Source organism: Strix uralensis, chromosome 4 (assembly GCF_047716275.1).
Source record: "Strix uralensis isolate ZFMK-TIS-50842 chromosome 4, bStrUra1, whole genome shotgun sequence".
Lineage (NCBI taxonomy): Eukaryota > Metazoa > Chordata > Aves > Strigiformes > Strigidae > Strix > Strix uralensis.
Genome location: NC_133975.1, coordinates 117347049 through 117371625, shown reverse-complemented (window position 1 = coordinate 117371625; position 24577 = coordinate 117347049). Strand labels below are relative to the sequence as shown.

The following is a 24577-nucleotide window of genomic DNA, read 5'->3' as shown; positions in this document are numbered from 1 at the left end:
GTCACTAACATGTTTAATTCCAGAGCTCCTACTCCATGGATTATGTATCTATTCATGCCAGCACTGGCAACTCGGGAGGCATAAGTGGACTTTCCTTATCAGACACACTTTGGAATAATTCTGGGGCAGCTTCAGACAGAACAGAGTCAGCTCTGCCCTGAGACTGTCCTTACATAGGAGATGTGGTATCTAAGGGCCTGGGGAGTGATGAGCAGGTTAGTGAGTTCTGCATGGTGTTTGAAACAGCCAGCATCCAGCTCTGTGTTGCCAAGCACTACTTCCTTGATTGCTTCTTTTGAGTAGAGACTGCATGGGCAGGCAATAAATGTATTTTTAAAAACTGCACTGGGAGGTTTGAGAGTAACCAAGCAACAAAGGTAATATGTATTAAAAATGTAGTATACAAAAGGACAAGGCAGCAAGAATTCTTCTGCTAATATCCAAGATATATGATTCATTTTCTGCACCCTCACAGAATTGTAAATCCAGAGTAGCCTCGTTGCAGATAAAGGGTCCATGGTATGGAGACTGCCTCTGTAGCCTTGTAGTCCTCCATGCTCACATCTTGCAGTGCCCATAGTCAGAGACAGTAGGAGACTGTTCCTTGGAGAAGGAAGTTAATGGAGAACATTGCTTTGTAGAAGTGTTTTTGTGATATTGCACTGCTGTTTGGGGAATTTGTGCTTCTGCCAAGAGAACTTTAAAAATGGCATGACATTCAACCCAACAGTCTTCCTATAAGTGAGCAAAAACTCCTGAAAAAGTGTGCAAAACACATTCCAGTTAAGTGATGAACAAAGCTGTTTGCCATCACCTGAGGATCTGCTCCAGTTTTCTTAAATAGGCTATGCATTTTTTACTGCTGAGAGGAAAAAGGCAAACAAAATTAAAGCAATTGTACTGGTGTGTTGGGTTTGTGTGTGGTAAGGTTTTGGTACCAGGGGAGGGGGCTACAGATGTGGCTCCTGTGAGAACTTTTTCAAAGTTCCCCTGGCTTCAAGTTGGACCTGTCTTTGGCCAAGGCTGAGCCAATTAGTGATGGTGGCCATACCTCTGCGATAATGTATTTAAGAAAGGAAAGCTGAGAGAGGGTTGGGACTTTGAGGATGACTTGGGAAGGACACCTATCAGAACATCGAGATCAGGGGAAGGAAGGAGGAAGAAGTGGGGGAGGTGTGCCAGAGCAGAGTCCCCCCGAGAAGGAAGGAGCAGCGGAGATGACATGTGATGAACTGACCTCAACCCTCATTCCCTGACTGCACTGCTGGGAGGAGGAGTTAGAGAAACTGGGAGCAAAGCTGAGCATGGGAAGAAGAGAGGGGAGGGGGAAAGGTGTTTTTAAGATGTGGTTCTATTTCTCACTGTCCTACTCTGTTTGATTGGTAAATTAGTGTTGGTGGTCATGGTGTTCAAATGAAATCAATATTCTTTTTCTTCTCCTAATGAGTCTGTCTTTTGCCCATGACCATAATGGGTGAATCATCCCTCTCTATCTTTATCTCGATCTCCAAGCCTTTTGTTTTATTTTATCCTCCCCATCCCTGAGGGGGAAGGAGTGAGAGAGCAGCTGCATGGTGCTCAGTTTTTCTCTGGTCTTAAACCATGACAATTGGCTAGAGAACAGATTAACAACAGGGACAATTTGGCATTTAGGTTCATGATGTCGATGTATATGTACCACTGTCTCTGATATTGTTTTGCTATCTAATTGTATAGGTCATTAAATTTCTGTTGTTAAAAATCCCATGGACATCTGCAAGTCTGTCAGTGAACTGGCAGAATCACACAACCCTTGGCAGAGTCAAACTTTTGGGTCAATATCTTGATCCTAAATTCTGCTGGGAGCCACAGGCCGGGGGTCCTGCACCTAAACCGCCCAGTGTAGCATTCCTCACCAGAAAAAGCCAGAGAAACCAGGGTGGAATAGCCCAAGGAAAGAGCTCTTCTACCTGCTAGCTCTTGGGTTAGACATGCCACATGTTTACATGTCTTCTGCTTCATCTGAGATAGAGACCTAAACGTAGTTTTCCAGGTTCCAGGAGAATGACTTAGGAAAAAACTGTACTCTAGTTCAGTAGTGTGCCTTTCTCAGCCTTGATGTTGTTGTTTCTTGTATGATAACTAGAATATCTAAGAACTGTTGGTTCTCCACCCTCTCTGTTGCAATGCCATATTTGTCCATTTATAGTTATATTTTACTTTTTCTTCTCTATTTGTGACCCAGTGCATGTATAAGGACTGTTTAAATTCTTGGGTCGAGGGAAGTGATCTTTCCTTTCTTCTCAGCACTAGCAAGGCCACATCTGGTATGCTGCATCCAGGTCTGGAGTCCCCAGTACAAGAAAGTATGGACTTACTGGAGCTAGTCCAGCACATAATCATCACATGCTAAGATGATTAAAGGACTGGAGCATCTCTCCTATGAGAAACAGCTGAGAGAGCTGGGACTGTTCAGCCTGGAGAAGTCTCAGGGGGGATCTTATCAACATGCATAAATACCTAATGGGAGGTAATGAAGATGAGAAAGCCAGACTCTTCTCAGTGGTGCCCAGTGACAGAACAAGAAGCAAGGGATGAAGATTGAAACACATGAAATTCCATCTGAATGTAAAAAAACTTTTTTTTTTACTGTGAGGGTAGTCAAGCACTGTCTGTAATGTGAACTTTAAACCTAGGTGCACACTGCTTGGAAGCAACCTGCCTATGGTTACAGAATAATTATAAAGCAAGATGCTGAGATTTCAGAAGATTACTAACATTGCATTTGGCAGCGTGCTTTCTTCATCTTTTACCTGTGAAGAGGGAGAAAATATTTAAACTAAACAATTTGAAGTATTTGCCTCATGCAAAATATGCACTTAGCAAAAGTCATGCAAAACAGTTTAGGTTACAACAAAATTCTGTATAAGTATCATTAGGAGCTTCTTCAGCTGTTGACAGACCTTCCTACCTCTGTCTCTTGGCAACACTATTTCTGGACATGTTTCTGCAGGAAGGACATTAATCCTTTCCTGTTACCATGTCAGCTAGCATATATCCTTAGTAGTTCTCAATCCCCCAGCTCCTCTCTCCTGTGCACTCATGCACTCAGTCTTTCTGCTTCCCTCTGTCCCATCTCTTGAGTCCTCAGATGCACATATATAAAGGACAGACTTTCTTCTGTGGTTCATTTATGGTATACTGCTGTTGTCCCTGAAGCAGCTCAAATGTTGCTGATGATATTCCTCCTTTTCTGAGGAGTTGACAACATTGTCACTTCACCCTTAGGAAGGCAATAATATCCTTGGTTACTTGGAATGCATTCAAGACATCTTGCACCAGTTGTTTGAATTTCAGCACAGTGGCACAATACCTTGTTGCACATAACAATATCACGTTGACTGCTGCAACTGTGAAAAGACATAGGCATAGTAAGGATCCCTTGACATCCACAAATCTTAAAGTGTTTACTGGACAGTATGTGATAGATAAAAGCGCTATCATGCCTTTCAAAGGGCTAGGGTTGATAAGCAAGTAGCTTTGAGATAGCACACCTTGCTTTGAATCACAAGCTTCTGCTTTGAATTTTAATTTCTGTGTTTTAACGGAGCTCTGCTCTACATTTATGGGCCTAAGTAATAATGCCAGAAGTTTCTCAGGAAGTAGAGAGAGTGTTAAAGGGGGCAATACAGATGTTTTTCAGAGGACAGAGATGGATTGCAGGTGTATACTGCCTGGCTACTAGGTCAAGTCTTTCTGAACAATTAAAGCAACCAAAATTGGTTGTAACTGGGAAGGAATTGCAGTAGCCGAGAAATGGAGGAGTAAGAGCTTTCATCTACTCTTGAAGAAAAATATGCATGCTGTAATTCCCTGATATGCTCATACCCATCACCAACAATTGCCTCTGTACTGCAAATATTACCTTTCAGGAAAATTTCTTTGTCTTGCCCTTCAGTCCTCCTTCAAACCAAATGAGAGATGGGTGAGCAAGCGGGTTGGTTGACCTCTCTGACAAGGGCTGTCTAACAAAGCAGGTCATGCTGGGAGCTGTCTGATGCTTCAGTGTTTTTCCCTAATAGAGGTCATCAAGGAGAGCGAAGCAATTTAATGATTGGAATGGGTCAGGGAGTTTCAGCTTCATCTGGCCAATACTGAATCCCATTTCTGGTCCCTCCATTTTGCTGCTTATGTGCAATTTCCCTTCATTTTTCTTTCAGGTGCATTAACTCTAATGGTGTGTTCCATATAGAATCTGCTGGTGGTTTCTCTGCTGAGATAGGCAGTTCTGGTGATGGTTTCGTTAGTGCATATGTTGCTGGGGACTTGGCTTGCCCTATGGCATTATTGTGTGTTATACTACTAGCTTCTAATCTAAGCTGGCAGAGTCTCTGCAGTATCAGCCTGTGTGTATTGTGATTTATATGAAGGTGTGCAAAGAATTGGGATTGGACAAGGATGCTATGTTGGCCCTGTTGCACCCTTTAATTCAGTGAACACATGCTACACTGGGCAGTGCCAATGTTTAGGAGGACTGGGTAGGAGGGAGAGGCATGACACAGCTCCCATAGCCTTCCCAGTACAAGCATGCACACAGTGGCGGTGCACACAGTATGTCTAGCTTGTCTGTTCACAGAGGTCAAAAATTGCTATGAATCAATGCTCCTTGCACAGGGTTCTACAGCAGTGGGCCATGCTTCATCACCAGAGACCTGCTGTGATATATTTTGAAATTCTGTTATACATATTATGAATTGGAATTGTGTAAATTGCAACTGCAATTTAAAGAGGTGTAGAGAAATCAGCCATTCATGAAGCTCTATATTGTTTTACCATTTTCACTAGCAGATATTTCTTCTTCTGCTCAGAGAAGGCCATCTAACAGGGTGGTGTGAATTCTAGATGTGATTATCATGAAAATATTGTGTCTAAATGTGTATGAAGCACTGTAAACATCATTAGTCTTTCTGAGACACACTTGGAAACAGCACTGTAAGCTGTGCATAGCAGCAAGCAGAATATGAGACATGGCCTTCCCTTGAGAATGAAGAGAGATGCATTTCAACAAAAACCCCTAATCAGTGTCAATATTTTAATAGCCCACAATAGCAGCCACTGGTAGAACTACGCTGAGGGTGCTTTGGGAAACAATGCAGCACTGTGTGTGCAGCTTGCCACTTTTTTTACTAGTCTCTTGGGAAGGTCTCCTCCAGCTTGGTAAGCGCTAGTGCAAAAACTCTCAATTCATTTCCATGTCTGCAGACCCAGTGGGGATAGAGAAGTTCCTCCAACGAGGTCGAGCAGAAGAAACCTGGCTAGGTTCCAGCAGAAGTGTCCAGCTGAATCACAGAGGCAGAGCAGCTTCAGGGGCTGCTACTAATCCAGCAAAGCATGGTCTTCAGCAAATCAAAAGAACCACCTTTTCTTTCCCATATTCCTTCCCCCACCCCCCAACATTTCTGGCAGCAAAACTTTGTTCACAAGCCAGTTTGAAAGAAGTGACCTGATTACTCCAGTGGGAGTGTGCTCCTGCCAAAAAGTGTGTGAGGCTCTTCTTAACGGGTCTGAAAGTTTCCTGGGTGACGGAGGATAAATGAAAGTAGGTGTTTTGGATAGCTGTCCACACTGAAAATAAGCAGCTGAAACTGCCACGGCAAGAATAAACAGTTAACCATTCTTTAGTATGCTGCAATATATACCATCTGCTGCATAATTTCAGATAATGAACGTTTAAAACACATAAAGCATGTTCATTCTGTAGATTTTTTTTTTGAGGAAAAAAAGTGGCTGTATTTTTCAAATAAAATGCCTGTCTAGAAACAGTTCACCAACTCTAATCAAACCAATAAATCTTGCTATAAGTCAGTATCAGACAGTAATTGCAGTCAGTTATGTTAGAAGTTACTGGAAACAAATTTTCTGGAAGAGAAATTTAGTGTTTTTATGGTAATGTATATGTGGAGGGAGGAAGAGTTAATGCCCTAGAATATTGCAAACAGTGATTTGATGTTTTTCAGACCTCATGAATTAGAGAATATTTGTATTGCAGAGCACTGTAGCTTCTCCCCGTTTTCCTTTAGAAGAAGAAATGGATTATTAAACACTAAAAAATATGGTACTTAGTTCCATATTTATACATATATTCAGAAACTATTTATAGCAAAATAATGCAAATAACACTGAAAAGTCAGATGGCAGAAAGCAAGCAAATGCAACAACCTCCATTGTCTGCCCTACCTTCATTTACTGCCCTTAATGGGTTTGTGATGTGAGGATGATTTCTGATTACATGACTGTATATAATTATGGCCACACAGTCTTTTTCCTGCTGTCTCTCTCAATGCCTAGACTGACAAGAGAGGGCATCTCCTCTAGTTTTCTGACTTGCTGTTTACTTTTTTGGCTTCTTTCACCAAGGAGGTACAGTTGTTGACCCAATGTCAGATGGAGCAGCCCATATTGACAGAAGCGATTTGCCCACTACCAACAGCCCCTGGGTCTCGCAGCTAAGCTATGACTCATTTAACCTTCCCTTCCATGACACACATGTCATTTCCCAGACATTGAACTATTTTGCTGTCCTTTACCTTTGTCTCCATTACCAAACATGACCTTTCCAAGTGCTTTACTTATAAGATATACATCTTTTGGACCACATGTGTAGTAGCTGCTTATGATAGAGAATTTCATTAATATGTTCTGTATATTTACTGCTGCTTTATTTTTGGATGGAGTTGGTTGTCTAATTTCTTTGCTGTGCCAGTGAAGTCTTTCTCATGTCATAGCTTTTTCTATCACCTAAGGAAGTATAGAAGTGAACTTGGATAAGCTGAATACCAAAAAGTATCTCTCAGAAATAACCTTCACATTAATAATACTTAAAATTGTACAAACAAGACAATCTCTAGGAAAAGGAAAGCAATTATTTGACTCTTTATAGTGTGCATGATTAAGGTATAGCATATAACTCAATAAAAACTTACAGCAGAGGACAGTAAAAAATGATGCTATATTTTAAAATTATCACACCAGAATTTTTTCATGAGTACAAAACTGTCTTCAGTTAGAGTGACTAAGACTTTCTCGTATTTCTATTGCTCTTTTTCTAAAAGGAACTGTGTTGGTTTTTTTCTTACAGCTTCTGATAACATACACTCATATTTCTCAAAATAGATATTTTTCCTGTAACATAGTGTTGTGGAATGAGTTTATCGTTAATGCTCAGTAAGTCTTACTAACCGTACTCTAAGTTGGACTAATAGCATCAGAGCTGTTCAGTCTTTCTCCTCATACCATAGAAGAACGTACAGGGAACTGTGTGCATCTCAGTTCAGAGAGCTGAGTGTTTCTTGCTGTCTTATTTATTCCTGAAAGATGTACAGAAAATGTCACTTCATATAGCAATAACCTTGGGCAAACAAAGGTATTTCCCGGTTGGCTTGTGTGACAAAAAGAAGATATTTTGAACATCTAGGAAGATGGTGTTTCTTAAAAGGAAGATGGTTTGATTAGTCCATCACATTTGTACTGTACTGTTGGTTCCTGTCTTCAAGTTCTCTGCCACTAGATTAGGACCTTACTGCAGAGTTGCAGGGGCTCTCCTGCTCTGGGCCAGCACATGCTAAACATGGATGGCTCTGCATGGTGCTCCTGATGATGGGGCAGGAGAGAGGCTGTGGGGCTGGACTGAGGAGCCCTGCTGAAGGGCATCATCTGCCACTGTCTACTCCTGCGGGGTCTACCTCCACCAGTGACCAGGGACTTCAGATACGTCTCCCACAACACAACTGGATACAGTATTGTCCAACGCATCAGAAAATGATCTACTGAACTGGTAAAGGAAGTGTTTCACTAAAATCAAGGCACAAGATAACTCCAGTAATATTAGTCTGAGTAGTTAGAATTTGAAAAAAAGACCAAAGAATCCAATGCATGAAGGAAGTTGTGTTTCACATCAGTATCCCAAAAGTCTGGGACAGTATCCCAAAATAACTCTTTCAAATCCTTCACAGCTCATCTGAATAAACAGGATGGGTTGTGTAGAATGCCTGGAAACAAAGCAGAGCAAGGCAGGAAGAACAATGCAGGTCTAACATCACACATCTAATTTTATTCTACTGAAACCATGCCCTTGGTTTACATGCTTTCTCCGTGGACTATTCCTTTTAAAGTGACCAATCAGTGGTACTTTTGTGTAGCTTCTCAGGGACATCATATGCTGTTTAGAGGACTTCTTATTTGGATAACACGCAGTGTACTTGAAGGATATTTGATTTTTCCCACAACATCAAAGATGAGATATGATTAATTCTAACAGTTTTTTGTCCTGCTATTCCAAGTAAATGGTTATTTTCACAGTAAAAGGTATGATTGCTTCTTTTATTTAGCTAATATTTTACAAGTAAATACAAACCATCCAATACATGGGAAGGAAAACAACAGCAATGCAGCCCCCTCTGAGGATGCAACAACCAGCAAGACATGTATTGTGCCCATAAGCAATAAGGTAGAATTTTGGCTTTCATAGTCTAGATTAAATACTTGATATCTTCTGTTATTATAGTATCTGAATATCATACGCCTGTTTTATTTTTAGGTGTCACAAGACATCTGTGAAATCTGTAAGCCTTATTCTATTGATGGTGACCTGAAACATATTGGTGACAGTGACCCTGCAATCTGTGGGTCTGATCACAGTAACCTCAAAACAAAAGTACCTTTTTGGCTATACTGTTTGGTCTAGGGTTCACCTCTGGGGTGACTGTTGGTACCTTTAAGAGCAAACCTAGGCTGCACGTAGAGCTTACAGCAGCCTACAAGGCTGCAAATAGATCCCCAGATACCAAACTACCCCATCTGCCCCCACAGTGAGGGCTTGGCTCCCTTGTCTGCCTGATGCTGTTTCTTCCAGGCTCCTTGGAGACATTCTGATACCACTGAGCCTCGGAGCAAATGGGATTTCTAAGCAGCATGAATGCAGCACGCCTTCAGCAGGTAAGGTGAATTACTGACATCTGAAAGGTGCTGGTTTCCAACAGGCCTCTGGAAACCAGAGCAATCAGATGTCCAGTTTAGCAAGGCTATTTTAGAAATAATTATGGAAATGAAGGATTTCTCCAAGATTTTTTTTAAAAAAGCTGTAGCAGAGATAAGAACTGAAACTGTCTCTCAAAAAGCACACTTGTGCCTTAGTCATTGGAATTCTTTTGACCACAATCTTACTGCTGAAAGCAAGCCTTCAAGGTCAGCTGAGTGCTGCTAATACAGTTGCTGCAGAAAGCCAAAAGGGCTGAGTAGGGATCACAGCTGGTGCTCTGTAGTTTCAGGGAGTTGAGGTACTGGTTGTACATAGTTGTCTGACTGTAGTTAGACCACTATCCTCTACTCTTGGGCTACTAAAGTGCATGTATTGGGTAGGCCTAAGAAAAGATGCTAAGTCTTGGTGTGAATAAGGCCATGTGTGGAAGGAAAGTGTATGTCTTTAATGCATCACTGAGCATCTGCAGTGACAATTTAACAAAGAATTGCCTTGAAGTTTAGGATGTTCGAAGCTTCAGTAGTATGCACACCTAGAAGTCCTTTGATAAAAGAAAGACTTTTTCTTTTCTGGAACTTGCTTCTGCTAGGTATTTTCCCATTAGCTTGAATATGCTTCTCTGTCTCTATTATCAAGTCATGAACTGGCTGTAGGGATTTTGATACCCTTGACAAATGGCAATCTACATATGTTCCTATATATCTGCAGTTCAGTTTGTTGCATTAATCTTCTGCCATTATTAATCCCCTCTTCTGTTAATAGCGCAATGATAACCTTTTCCATGATAGCCTGCTAGTGATGAGGTATTATTTAACAGCTCTGAAGTAGCTGCCAAACAAAGCAGAGTATTCTTTTTCTCCCATACACTGGGAAGAAGAAAGTTTGCCTGGATATATAGTTGATGACACTACACAAAGCAGTTTTCTTACAGTTGCAGAACTGTATTTAGCCGACCCAGCGGTGCTTGGCAACCCATCACATCCAAATGTCTGAGGCAAGACAGAAGGAGACAAAACTGTGCTAATCATCATAACATCTTCTCACAAATAATTTTGACTATTCCAGTAGATTACTATTTATCCACAATAATGCCTAAAACATAAGGATATTTGTAGGGTGTTAATTTCCATCAGATGTATTGTACCCATTGTCTGACTACCACTTGCCACGTCAGAGAGATTTTGTGTTCTTGCTCTGTATGATTTGCCTTATGAATTACTGGCATCCACGCCAGGAAGCTGACACACAACCAGCAGATAAGAGTTAGATTGCTAACTCTTGGCTAGAGGCCTCACTCAGAGGCTCAGTGCTTCTTGAGACGGACTAAACTTTTGCAGAATAAGCAGCCTGATCTTTAAATTTTCTTGGTTTTCTCCTTCTTGAAAATGTCTTAGCTGCTTTTCCATTTATTAAATTTAGTATCAAGTCTTGGCTTTCTTTTGCAATTTATCTATCCTTTTCATAACTGAGCTTAATTTAAAAATAAGAGACAGACTATTGCTTATTATGCTAGCTTTACACTGATGCAATTCTTTTAAATTAAAAAATTATAGTAACTTTAAAATGGTGTAATGGTAGGCACTATTTCTGTTCAGAACTAGCCTTTTGGCTGGTACAAATAGGTATAGCTCCACTAATTTCTATTTACTGTGATGTACATGTGGCGAGGTTTTGGCCTCTAACCTGTTATTCATAGAACAGTTCTGTCACTCAGATAAGGAGTGCTTGAGGCTGCAGATTAAATATTTCTACTTATCCTCCTCCCAGTCCTGACTGATGAACATTTCTCACTCCATAGCTACCTGACATGAACATTTGGCTATACATCAAAAAGATACTGGGACAACTTGAAAAGTTTTTCAGGATTTGAACCTTGCAGTTTATCTGTTGAGTTAGTTTTGTATGATGGATATAAGACTTACTCCAGCTCTACCTGTGGGAAATAGTGGTGGCTGATTTAATTCCTAATGTGTGGCTGGAGATTTGTTGTGCAGGAGTTGAAAAAGATAAATAGCAATGCATGAAACCAAATGTGAACTTTTTTGTGTGTGAATTACTTCCCAGAGGAGAACATCTCTCCCAGCTGTAGCTGTAGATTAGAGTGTTGATGGAGAATATGCCTCAGCTCCTGAAAGAAAATATCGCTAGCAGGCAGTGAAGATTTTGTTGGAATAAACCTGCAGTGCACAACATTAAGCTGTCAGAAGAGGGTTTTCTGCTTCCTAAGGTGTTTTCCTGTAGAATGTACTGCCACCAGCCACACATTTGCTTTAAAAGTAGGAAGTTTTGAATTCATTGATCCCTTTTTACTATGTCATGTCATTTAATAACCCCTCATGACCATTGCTTGATGGCACAAGAGTTATTGTATTTGTGGCAACAGCATGGTCATAGTAGGTTGTGTGGATATGGTTCTCCTACCAGAAACTGAGAAGCAGAGTGCTGAAGCAGGTTTCTCTCCTTTTACCATTCACATGAGGCAGTATGATGTATTGCTGCCCACGAGTTGGAGGAGGGCCACAAAGATGATCAGGGAGCTGGAGTACCTCCCCTGCGAGGACAGGCTGAGAGAGTTGGGTTGTTCAGCCTGGAGAAGAGAAGACTCCGGGGAGACCTTATAGCAGCCCTCCAGTACTTAAAGGGCACTACAGGAACGCTGGGGAGGGACTCTATCAGTGAGTGTAGTGGTAGGATGAGGTGTAATGGTTTTAAGCTGAAAGAGGGTAGACTTAGATTAGATATAAGGAAGAAATTCTTTACTGTGAGGGTGGTGAGACACTGGAAGAGGTTCCCCAGAGAAGTTGTAGCTGCCCCCTCCCTGGCAGTGTTCCAGGTCAGGTTGGACAGGGTTTTGAGCAACTTGATCTAGTGGAAGGTGTCTCTGCCCTTGGCAGGGGGGTTAGAGCTAGATGATCTTTAAGGTCCCTTCCAACCCAAACCATTCTATGATTCTATGATTGACCCTGAGAGGCAGCTGGATCTGTTCAAGCCATGCTTAATAATAAAGGTGAAACTCAAGAATGGGTCAAATCCTGGTTCTTTGTGAGCACCTGCAGAGTGAACTCATCCAGCAAGACCATCCCTGTTTTGCAACAGCAACAAAAAAGGAAAGAAAGGAGGTGTTCACTCTTCCTTTGGAGCAGAGCTTTGCTAACACTTTCTCTTGCTCAGTGTGATGGGTATTCGCAATGCAGTGTGTTCTGGAGAATTAAAGTAGGGTGTGACACCTGTGACTAAATGGGTCCATGGCTATTCTCCACCAGAAAGAAACATACTAGTTACAAGGGCTCTCTATTGGTTGAGGCTAGGGAAAAAGGGGGCAGGTCCCTCATCTAGGGCAACAGGCTGGGAAAGATACTCAGGATTTTACCCTCAGTCATGTGTGAAATAACAGTCTTGGCAACGAACAGCAACTACTGAAAACTCAAACAAAAAAACAGCTAAAACACCAGAGTAACTAAGATGAGCTGGCATGCTCTTCAGATGGACTTGTTTTGTCTTCAAGCCTTAGGAAAAAAAAAAAAAGCTGCTCTTGCATGGTCCAGCCTGGGGAACATGTGTTTCCAGCTATTCTTTATGTGCCCCGAGATGACAGAGGAAGATTTTTTTTTTTTGAATCCCCAGTTCTACCCTCCTCCTGCCCTCCTGATGGACCCAAAGCCATTCCTTACTCTTCTATGATGAGGTTGTTTTGAGCCCTTCTTTCCAGTGACCAAGGGTGGTGTCTACTGTTTGTCAGGCATTCTATCGTGTTACAGGGAAAGGGGGATGTTCCTTCCTACATTTGTGCTGATGACAAAATTCTTCCTAATTGTTCTTATTTTAGAATGTCTTCTAATCTTTTTGGTTATGATTATTTATATATGATATAAATTATTATATTATATATTAATGATTATATAAGATTATAATCTCACTGTGGCAGATTTTTAAGTTTAATTATATGTTGTTTTAAAGATTTCTATCTGTAAAATTCAAGGCAGGATGTATATTATCAATACTGATTTTTTTATTTAGTATGGAGGATTGATGATTTAGTTCCTTGAGGGTGCTGTTTGGTTTATGTAAGTGTGTTTTTCTCCCACATAAGGCAGAGTGACACAAACTAAATCAGAAGTGGTTAAGTTGCAATGTTGGAAATTCAAAGCTTAGTCATATAAGACTGTACTACAACTCATACACTAAAGGAGGCCACACTGAGATTTCAGGGACAGTCTTAGGTCAAACATTTCCTGGCCTTTGTATGCTTGATTTTATAAACTCAAATTTCTTTTAGTGTTTGGTGGGGTTTTTTTTGTTTGGTTGATTGGTTGTTTTTTTTTTTTAAGAGAACAAAATATCCCAAGTCCCATCCTGAGGCATCTGCCTCTTCTTCCCTTTTCTACATTTTGTTCTGGCCTCCTTGCCCAGGAGGTCCCAGCTCTTTCCCAGTTCCTTGTCACAGCTGTTTCTCCTTCACATACTCACTGGTTCCTGCTGTGTCTCGTGGTGCAGCCAGTTCCCGTCTCCTCTCCTCCCTCAATGATTTCTTTTGGTCGATGTGACCTCCCTGCTCCTCCACATGCTCCTGCATTGGAAAGTGGCTGATAGAGACACTGGTAGTTGCTTTCTTCTCTCCTCTCATCCTTTTTCTCCATTTCTTGACTCCCATTCTCCAGTCAGATATTTCTCTGTTCACCATGAACCTCCAGCCACAGCCCCATTTCCCCAGTCTGATTCTGGTCCTGCGATCTGGCACAGCTTTTGTCACTTGTTCCTTTCCTGCTGCTGGGAGTGCACCAACAAGCTCACTAGAACCATGAGCAAGCAGCTTCCTTGACATCCACTGCCCTTGGCCCACAGCCACCCACAGGCAGTGAAGCGGGTCCCGTTGCTCTGTGACCAGGTGTCTTGTGAAACCCTGTCACAGGCAACTGTGGAGGGTTTAAGCATCTCTGTGAGAATGGGATCTGACTGCTGAAAACTCCAGCATATCTGTACTGCATGCAGACTGCTTTCTTCCATCTAAGAGTAAACATTTTTACTTGATTTTGTGTGATTTTCACAGGGATGACAAACAACTCTCTTCCCAGGAAGATGACTCCTAACAGGCTAGAAGCTCATGTGGCTGAGGATCTCTGAAAATGTTTCTGTCTTTATTTTTAGTGATCAATGTCTTTTCTTCTAGCTTCAGTTTTGGAAATGGATCAGCTGGTTTTGGCTTACGTTTTGGTTTTTGTTGTTGTTAAAGGCAGAATCTGTTATGAGAACTGCCTACCTTTACAGTTAAAGTTTGTAAAATTGAAATAACTTGTCAAAATGTTTTGATACTGCAAATGTAAACCCAGGCTGTATTATTCCTTGGGAGTGGTTTCAGTGAATCTTTATTCTTTATCCATATATCTAAATATCACTTTATTGCACTAGTGCTAGCAGGGCTGTGTTGTAAACTAAGACTGAGCTGGGCATTACACATGGCCTGGCAGTACTGGTTGACTGGCTATCAAAGCTGACATTTCAGTATTGATTGAAAGGTGATAGCTGAAGAGTCCTGAAGTGCAAAAAAAAAAAAAAGGAAACTTTATTTATTGACCACAAGAGGAAGAGTCAGTGGAGAGATGCACATCAATAAACTCCCTGTCCTGTACTGGGGCTGAACTGAATACACTCATATCATCCCCAGAAATGGCTGCTTAAAGTGGTCTCGGAGGCTTCCATTGCTGTGGTGCTGGATTCTCTCCAAGGCAGGCCATCACTACCTTTATCTAGAGAAGGTTTTTATTAATGCTTATCCTGAGCCTCCTTTGCTACAATTTAAGTTCATTACCTGCTGTCATAGACACCTTCAGGCAGAAACAACATAGCACTCCTGGGTCATGTTCAACTTTTAATCTATGAAACCTTTTCTGCTGAACTACTGTTAGTCTCTCACTCTTCACCCTGTATCTGGGCAGTGGATTATTTCTGATTAAACATAGAATTCTGCCTTTGCTGTGGAGTAAATTGCATTTACTCTTTATATTTTTCTATATTAATACAGCTCACACAATCAGTAATGAGAGAAGCTGATCAATTTTTACTTCATGGATAAAAAATACTTTAATTTATGTACATTCATATTGGAGAGTAAATCTATTGATTTGCAGGAACCTGTTCAGTAGTTTAAAGCAGTAGTTAAACTACAGATGCTTTTCCTGGCAGCTGTGCACATGTAAAATGGAAGCAGCACTTCCATGAAAGCCCTTGTCACTTGCGCATTGAAACAAATGGGAGACTTTCCATTGATTTCAGATTTCAGACTGATTTTCAGTCTATTAGCTCACACCCTGAATATGCCAGTGCTCAAGAATGTTTTCCCTTTATTTGTATACATTGCATAACATGGACAAGTGTTAGTCAGACAAGACGAGATATTTTTCCCTTTTAAGGTCCCCATGCATAGTCAGAAAATGGCACTTCTGTTTATACACTTTTTTCCATTATTTCAGCTTTTTTTTCCCCCCCCGAAAATATCTCTGCTTGGAAATTTTTTTAAATTAAGGATTCAACTGGGGATGCATTAAATAAATGCAATGTGCAACAGTTTGCAGTAGACTGGAATTAACTTTTTGATCTCAGATGATTCAGAGGACTTTACATGCTGTTGTTACTGCTAATGTCTAACCCTGACATTTATTTTAAAAATGCCTGTGACAGAAGGAGTGAAACTAATAAAGCTATGAGTGATTTTTTCCTCCCTGATCGCTTAATCCACCCTTAATTCTTAAACCATCACTGCAAGAAGGTAGAATTTTAACTCTTCAGAAGTCTTCCACTGTTGATTCAAAAAGTTTGGTGGAATCATTAAAAATTAACATTAATCTTATTGCAATGAAGTTGAACAGGAAGATTTCTATAATTAAATGAGATTAATGCCATATTCAAAACAGCGACACTAAAAAGAACTGTGGAAAACGCAGCACTGGTACAGTGAGTACAAGACTGAGCAGGCTTTATAATAACTAATTAAACAAACTGTTGTACAAATGATGTGCTTGTATGTCCCTTTCTGTACTCAATATCTTTCTGGCTGAACAGGCTGCACTGTATCTCCTGTTGTCTTCTTCCATGTCTGTATGAAGACATACTTTTATAGTTATGGGAACATATATCTCAGTTGTCTTCAGTCTATTCTGCAATGTGGCTGTGGTGGAAAACAAGTTTCCTTCTCTTTATTTCCTTTCTGGTGTATTATTGTTATGTCATTATTACTACTACTACCAGAGTTTATATTCTGGTAGCAGCAAGGATTTTTAATCATAGAACTATGTATTTGTTCTTCCCCAAAGAAACAGGGAAAGAGACAAAATACATAATAAATATAAGAAAGAACAAGACTATGGCATAAAATGGGATGTTATGCAATTTATTCATTTTGATTCATAAAAATATAAACATGTATCTAAGGATTTGCCTCAGATGAAACCTATTCCAAAATAATACAGTATCAATGGCCATCACTGATATTTTTACATATAAAAATTGAAAATAATCTTTATGTACTTGATGAGCAATTGTGTAACATTTTACTGGATCAAAAAAAAAGTCAGATTTTGAGAAGAATACTGGGTTGCTTTGTACACTTTCTTTGTGGTACATTGTCTTGTACAATATTTATGCACCAAATATATTTGAAATGTACAAAAAATTATTCAAATTTTCCATGTTACCATGAAATTGCAAACCATTTAAAATATTGTTAAAAATAACTGGACCTATTCTATAATTGCTTAAATACAGCTAGCAGCTGAAGTTTAAGCTCATATTTGCTCTGTAATACATGTTATAATTTTATGTACAGTGCTATTGGTGGTATAGTAGTTGTCATCACAGATACAATGCCGCAAAATTTCAGCTAGCTTATGGCTTTCTGTAAAGAAACCAGACTTCTGATACCTTGTCAGAGTTTTTCTTTCAAGTCATTTATAATTGATAAGACAGGTTAGATAATTTGGTATAAAATTCTGGTATCACATGTTATGCATTTGGACGGATGACAGAAAAAGAAAGGCAAACATGAGGACAAATAGTCAAGTGAATTACTTTAATAAATAATTAGCTTAGTCTGTGAATGCCAGATCAGTGCAATTCATATTCATTTTTAATGCTATTTGAAATAAGTTGTAATATCAAAATGAAGATGGAATCAAGAACCATTAGGTTAAATTACTTCTGACTGGAAGCATGTTGAAATATGAAGACTTTTCTTTGAACGATACCCAGCTCAAAGGAAATCCACAAGGAATAAATTGTGAAAAAACTTCTAAAGCCTTTTGCCTGAAGTATTTCCCCACAAAGACGTAAATGACAGGGTTAATGCAACTGCTGGTGGTAGCCAGAGTATAACCAAACTGCTCACCAAAGTTGAGCAGTTCTCCCCAGAAGCAGCCTTTGATAACTTCCATCTGATATAATATATCAAGGAATACAAAAAAATGGTAAGGAGTCCAGCACAAAAGAAACATCAGTACCACTGCAAAGATCAATCTGGTAGCCTTTGTGCCTTTGTGCTCCTTGCAACTCTTTGTTCTGAGAGCTCTTCGTTCTCTTGTGTTTTTTTGTAGGGAGCAAATAGTAGAGAAATTAAGGAAGATGATTGCTGTAGATGGCAATGCAAATCCTACTAAGTTGAATACTAGGCTTTCAGCTGTTATCCACAATGGGGTGGGGAAGTCTAAAGCACATGCTGAAATATTCCACAGAGGAAAGTGTTTCACAGTCCGAAACATAAAGGTTGGGATGCTGAGAAGGATGCCAAAGAACCAGGTGAGCAAGCAGATCCTTTTGGCCATAGTTTTGCTCCGTATCCCTCTGTGGTTCAAGGTATGAACAAAAGTGAAATAGCGATCCATGCTGACTACCACTAGCAAGTAGATGCTGGTGTACATGTTTAGGCTGATGGATGCACTGGTGCTGCGACAAAGGAAATTGCCAAAGGGCCAGTTAAATTCATTCCTGATGTTCTCTGCCCAGAAAGGAAGGCACATGAGGAAGATAAGATCAGCAACAGCTAGGTTCATAAGGTAGATTTCAGCTATTTTCAGGGGGTCCTTGTGCAGTGAATAAGTGAAGAGAACAAACACGTTTCCAAGCATTCCAATAACACAGATGGTGTCAATGTACTTGGGTACTATATAGTACACGATTTCCCACCAGTCATTCAAGTCCAGGCAAATAGTTGAGTTGCTCATGTTTGCACTCAGGTTTGAGGATGGAACATTCAGTAGAGGAGTTTCAGTCATTTTTTCAAAATTCTGAAGTGAACAGGAGATGTCTTTGAAATGAGAGAAAGAGACTGCAAAAAAGAAGCATAAAATTCCAGAAGTTGTCTCCCATCAGTGGTGCAACAAACATATAACTGCTGGAAATTCTTTATTAGTGCTCACTGATTATTATAGTCTAGATGCTTCATATGTGCAACGGTGAGTAATGTTCCCATATTGGCAAGGATGGAACTTCGTCTTAAGAAATTTCCTCTCTTTGCTGCCATTGTTTAAAGTGACACAGAGGAAGGAAAGTGCCAATTTAGTGTAAATAGTTCTGTATGTCTCCTCCAGACTGATGACAGAAACAGACATAGGCAAATTCCAGCTCCCTGAGAGTAATGGGGCTCATGCTGGTGACACAAAGCTAGCTTTGCACCCTTCCCTGCCCTTTCTCTTACTCTTATTTTCTGTGCTATGTATAATTTCAGGAGGATGATGCCCGTTTCCCCAGAGCTGGGAAAGCTACTCCCTCTCTGTGTGCATCACTTGTTTGCTTAATTTTGCACCCTTTTGTTCCCTCTCAGTTCCTCCTATGCTGGACTTTGCGTTCAAAGTTACTGTTAGATTAGACAGCCTATTGCCCTCAAACGTCAGCAGTTGTAATAATAAAATATCGACTCCTCTAAAATCTTATGCTTAAAACCTTGCCTGAAGAGAAGGCTTCTGCAGCTCCAAGTTCACAGCACTCTTCTCCAGTTCAAAAATTTCATTTGAGTTCAGCTGGAGAGAGGCAGCTCCAGCCTCCAAAGCATTTAGATTTTTATAGCACTGGAAATAGTTTTATTTCTCTCTGGTAACTCCATGTGAGATTGTGAAGGAATGAGAGCATGGTAAAACATTATCCTCCACTGGCTGCCAGAGCTGCCTCCTGAGGTGATTTTATTCTCCTGTTGTCATGCTCAACTATAGTGCCTGGATTGTGTTTTTTACAGGCATTCAGTCTCAGAATCATTATGGTAGGGAAGACATTACTAAGCCTGTGGTGACAACTACCATTTCAGTATTTCATATCCAAGTGGAGCATGTCAATCATAAAAAAGAATGCATTTTAAAAAATCAATATTTTTCAATCAGTCATCCTGAATTTTTACTTTCTGCTATAGCTATTTAACTCTGCTCTTTCAGTTTCTGTATTTTTACACCAAGGAGACAGCTAAGGAGCGAGTTTCTGAAGGAAGCATTTAGGACCACTGCTCATTTCTTTCACATGTATGTACAGCCTTAGTGATGTCTGTATCTGAGCAGCTTGCAATACGTATCTCTGTGATGCCTCTAGGAATTAAGTACTAATATTTCACATCACACAATTTGGTATTTAATGCACAGAACATTTTTCATCATTGCAGAATTAAATGAGCAGCAAAGTTTTATCTGAGTTCAGAAACTCGCTCAAGCTGGCGGTCTTGTCAGGGAGCTGGGGTACAACCCAAGTTACAATATCTCACTGGCTTTGAACACCTTCCCTCAAAACACTCTGAATGTTATCTAGTCCACTGATAGTCTCATGCAAGCTAAGACAACTGGAGAGGATCTAAAACTTCAGAGAAGATATATAGAGCAAATAAATGGCTGATAAGTATCAAAGAGGGTCTCTGTGAGACAGCAGGAATCTAACCTTTTTATAGCAGGAGGCTGGCCAAGGTCTGAGAGTAATGGAAGAAAATCTGTAACATTATATGTCAAAAATATTGTAGGAGAAAGATAGCAGTTAAACATTTCCTTTTGTAAATAGAAATATTACTTTTACTAAATATAGAGGGGAATGAAGTGCTTATTTTCCTTGCTTGCCCATTTTCTGATGATTTCTTGCTATCAGTTTACGCCAGTCAATTTGCCCACTCTCTGTGATCTCTGGGCTGGAGTCATGAATTTATTGATTATTGATTAACTAAAAACTACAGGAACATTTACTTTCCATTGAAACTTAGATTTTACCCACAGCTAAATCTGACTTCTTGTTCAGCTAGTAATTGTACATGAAGTTTCTGTAGAGTTTGTCATGGGGAAAATTTCTTCAGAGTCTACTAGCCAGTGTCTGAGCACTGCCACAAGCCTTTTATAAACTTAGAGCTCCAGATGTCCTCCTGACAGAAAATGCAATTAATTTTCAGTTGCTTAATTTTATTTCTTCTTCAAAGACAATTTTCTTCTGTAAGTATTTTTAAGTATTTAGTGCTAATGGACAATTAGCCACATGAATGGTTTTCAATTTCTGTACTTAACTCATTCCAGTCATCTTGATGCAAATAATGACATATTTTTCCTGCTTTGAACTGCTTTCTGATTGATTTCCATGTACAGTGAATCTATCATCATTATTACTATTAATATATATTGCCTGGTTAGAATAGTGCTATTCTGGAAACACTAAATAAGTACAACTTTGGGAACAATCTTAAAACTAAAGATTACTTTGAAAGAGAAAATTCTGCAAACAGCTAAATATGTTCAGCTATAAAGAAATTTTATAAAATTAATCATGTTTTTACACATAAAGAGAACTAATCCTGACCTTCACAGTTAGTAAAAAAGAAAGGGAAACTTACTAGACTGCACAGATCAGAACTGAGAGCACAACAGACTTTTTTTTAATATAAAAAGTATGTTGAAATAATTTTAATAAAGGTAAGACATTAAAAACAGAGAGACATACCTGCTCCTTGTCCTTCCTGGCAATTTAGGCAAAGTTTCAAATTCAGTAGCAGTTGGTAAATAACAGCACAGAGGTTACTGAGGGAATTCAAAGATACATCCTGAGGCACGACTGAGTGTCTGAGTTCTGTCTGAGTGTTTTGTTGGCCATGTACGATGTGTGTGATCTTATGTTTTGGAAGAAAGCCCCAGGATTTTTTTTTTTTTTTTTAACTTCTCCAAAAGTCAGCTGTAGTAATTTTCAAGGCATGTGAAATATTTTGTTCTCATTGTGAAATCATATAAGCCATATGCCATGACTTTTATCCTCCTGTGACCACTAAGTAAAGCTCTCAATTACAGATCCTTGACAATTAAAGGTTCCTTTGTATGATTAACTATGTCTGTAACAATGACAATTTTATCAATAGCTCTGACTGCTCTCTCAGTGCCAATGCACACAAAGACAAACTTTGAACTAGGTTTTGTAGTGGTGGGAGCTCTTTCCTCTGCCAGCCTGGGGGAGACCATGACAAGGAGCTGGGGTTAAAGCAGAATAGGTATAGGGGAAGGGCTGCTGAAACGTGGACCCACTACACCCCATGTCAGCCTTTCCATCATTTTTGAAAAACAATTTCTTTAGCACCCCACTATAGGTGTCTAGGGCACCCCACTCTAGGTGTCTGTGAGTCTCTGTGAACATTACTTCTCTGTAACACATGATGACTGCTGTATTTTCTCAGGCTTGCACCCACAGATAATTTTCTTTTTATCCAATTACCTGCTGGGACCTTGTAGCCTAAGATTAGTTGTTTATAAATTTTAATCTTTTTCATTCTGCTTGTCCTCTGATTAAAGCAATATTTTTTAAAAAATCGTATCTGATGCATCTCAGATTTTAAATACAAATCTCTCAAGTATATCTGTGTAAACAATAGGGTTTTTCAACTTCTTTTTAAAATCAGGTGAGAAATTATCAAGGGACTGGAATATTATTTACTTATATGAAAACATTCTTCCCATTAGCTACCTACCTAACACATGTACCATGTCGCTGAACTCTTATTCAACTGTGTACATTCTTTGATAAGTGTATTAAAATGATATCTTATTATGAACTTCCCTATCATCATGGTAAATACGTTTATTCCAACTTTTTATTCATTAAAAAGATACTAACTTAGCGTTATGCAAACACTGGTAAAATTGAAAAATTTGAAAAATTGTTCCAATTAACACCATCACACTGGAGAAAACTCTAAAGAACCCAACATTTAATTTGAAGATTTAAAATGTATAAATACTTCATCTATTTAAACAGCATCCTATTTAGACATTTATTTATTTTATTAAATAAATGAAAGAGTATAAGAAAATACATCTCAAATAACGTTATGTTTCACTTCTGCCAAAATGGGTTTTTTTAATACCTTAATCAAAAATTTTGTTTTAGTGAAGATCTGAAACACAACAATTTTTGAATTACATGTTACCTAAGGAATCCTAATAACCTACAGAAGACCAATCTCTAAACAACACATCCCACGCTGACTCATTAAGGTAAGTGCAATACAACAGGAGATCTTCGTCACAGACTTTCTAAAACTTCCTCTTTGCTTACGCTAATGCATTTCTGTGTTTAAGTTATTTTCTCCATAAAGAAGAACATTTGAGCAAGAATAAGAAATCTGGAATTCATCCTTGCTTGGACATGAATCTCTAGGAGACGCCAACATTCACATTTACTCAGAGACTCTGAACAGAAAACTGCAGCTGTGTCTAAAATTTATATGATAAATAGCATAGTCTTATGAAACTCATCACTTCAAAATGAGATCAAAATCTTGTTTTGCAAATCCAACTCCTCTTTGTAAATCTAGTTTCTTATTTTCTGTTGTTTTTCATTGACATCTTTAGAACTTCTTTCAGTAGTGGAGAGACATTCAAAATTGGGAGTCTACATTTAGTGGAAATAGTGAAATGAATAGGCACTGCTGTAGCTCCAGCTCATAAACAACTTAGAACAAGTCCACATAGGAAGCCATAACTTTATAGAAAAAGGGAATTTAATTTATTATTTCTTTGCAACTTGGGTCTTCATTTCAACCTGTAGAAAGCATATAATGATTTCGTAACTTTTTACATTTTGCACAGATGTAATGGACCACAAATTAAAGGAATGTGAAGGATTAGTTTAAAAACATCTATATAAGAGTCAACAGTTAAAAGGTTTTTGCTGTGTATACATGATTAAAACATATCTGTCTATTGGTGCCTTCAACTTGGGATACTCACAGTACATTAGTTTATGTTTTAAGCTTATATGATCTTCAGCCACCCTGTCTATGTTGACTTTCCCACAAAAAGTACACATTCTCTAGAGATGCATAGGAATTTACAAACGTTAACTGAGCCTCTCTGATCAGAAAGATTAAACAAATATGTTGATGAAGGCAGAGGTAAGATTGTTTGCTCAATTATTACACACACTACATGGTAGACAAATGGCAGAAATCCAAAAGGTCTGCAGAGTTCTGGCTCTTGGTTCAGCAGTTCAGGCATTAAAAATCTTCCTTGCAACGTACCTGGAACGTTTAATGATCTGAACAAGGTATCTTTTTGGAACAGTATGATTTAACAGTTTGATTTTCTTTATTGAAATGGTTTGCAAATCAATACAGTTATCTGCTATAACTATTCATCTATTCTGGAACAGGAGAAAAGCTTTTTGATGTGATCTCATGATGTAAAATTCTTTGTTCAGCTTCGTTGGATTCCTTTACATATACTATAGACAGTGGTTGCTAGGGATAGCTTAAATCCTGGTGCAGTGATTTACAATTCCTAATAAATGATCCTGGTAGCATCACAGTGCAGTAATAATCAAGCTGTACTAACTACAGTTTAATGAGGCTGAAACAGAAAGATATGGAAGGAGTCAATATAGGCTGGGAACCCACAATGTGCTGATGGAAGAATGGAGTGAAAGGAGGGTTTGGTGGCTAAAGTACTGCTTGGGGATTTGGAGACCTGAACCAAGATCCTGACTTGTCCACAAAACCCTGCCTAAAAAAGAGCAATCTTGGCCTGTCCACAAGCACCAGCTGTTTGTGCTAACAGCTTTTGAGACCATTAATTTTGGATTTCAAGTGAAGTCACTAATCAACCTGAAAAACTAGACAGTGAAAAGATGAGAATTATTCCTGCTCGTACCTACTGCAGGCCAGAAATATCACCTGGCTATTCTTGCCATTCCTCTGGCAATGTTCCCCAGCCACATCCATCGGACTGAATGTGGAGTCAGCCACCTGTGTGGCCAAAGTCTCAATAAAATATGTGGCAGCCTCAGGTAAAAGGGAAGATGGAAGCAACTGTGGTAGGGGGACAGGATAAAGAGGAATAAAAATGTGATTACAGTTTGACATCTCCAGCTCTGAGATCCTCAGGACAAAGTCTGCCTTCATTTTACCAAGACCCCTCTTATATTTTGCCCTGTTTCTGTGAGAACAGGACAGCACCAAGCATCTGAATGTGACTGTAAACTGCCAGTAGGTAAGGTGTAGCTTGGACATTGCACTTTATTTCTAGGGTTTTTTTGTTACTGCATAACGGTACATGCAAATATTGCACAATGTGTGATCACACT

General features: G+C 39.4%; 1 protein-coding gene across 1 annotated transcript; it reads right to left on the bottom strand.

The window, feature by feature from the left end:
* Nucleotides 1-17190: 17190 nt before the first annotated feature.
* On the bottom strand, nt 17191-18349 carry BDKRB1 (bradykinin receptor B1). The gene has a single exon (XM_074865235.1). It carries the CDS (start codon nt 18274-18276, stop codon nt 17191-17193), a length of 1086 nt encoding a protein of 361 aa, XP_074721336.1. The 5' UTR covers nt 18277-18349.
* Between the last annotated feature and the right edge of the window lie 6228 nt (nt 18350-24577).

Coding starts and splice junctions, on each gene's coding strand:
- BDKRB1 (XM_074865235.1), bottom strand. CDS start 18,276: ATGACTGAAACTCCTCTACTGAATGTTCCATCCTCAAACCTGAGTGCA.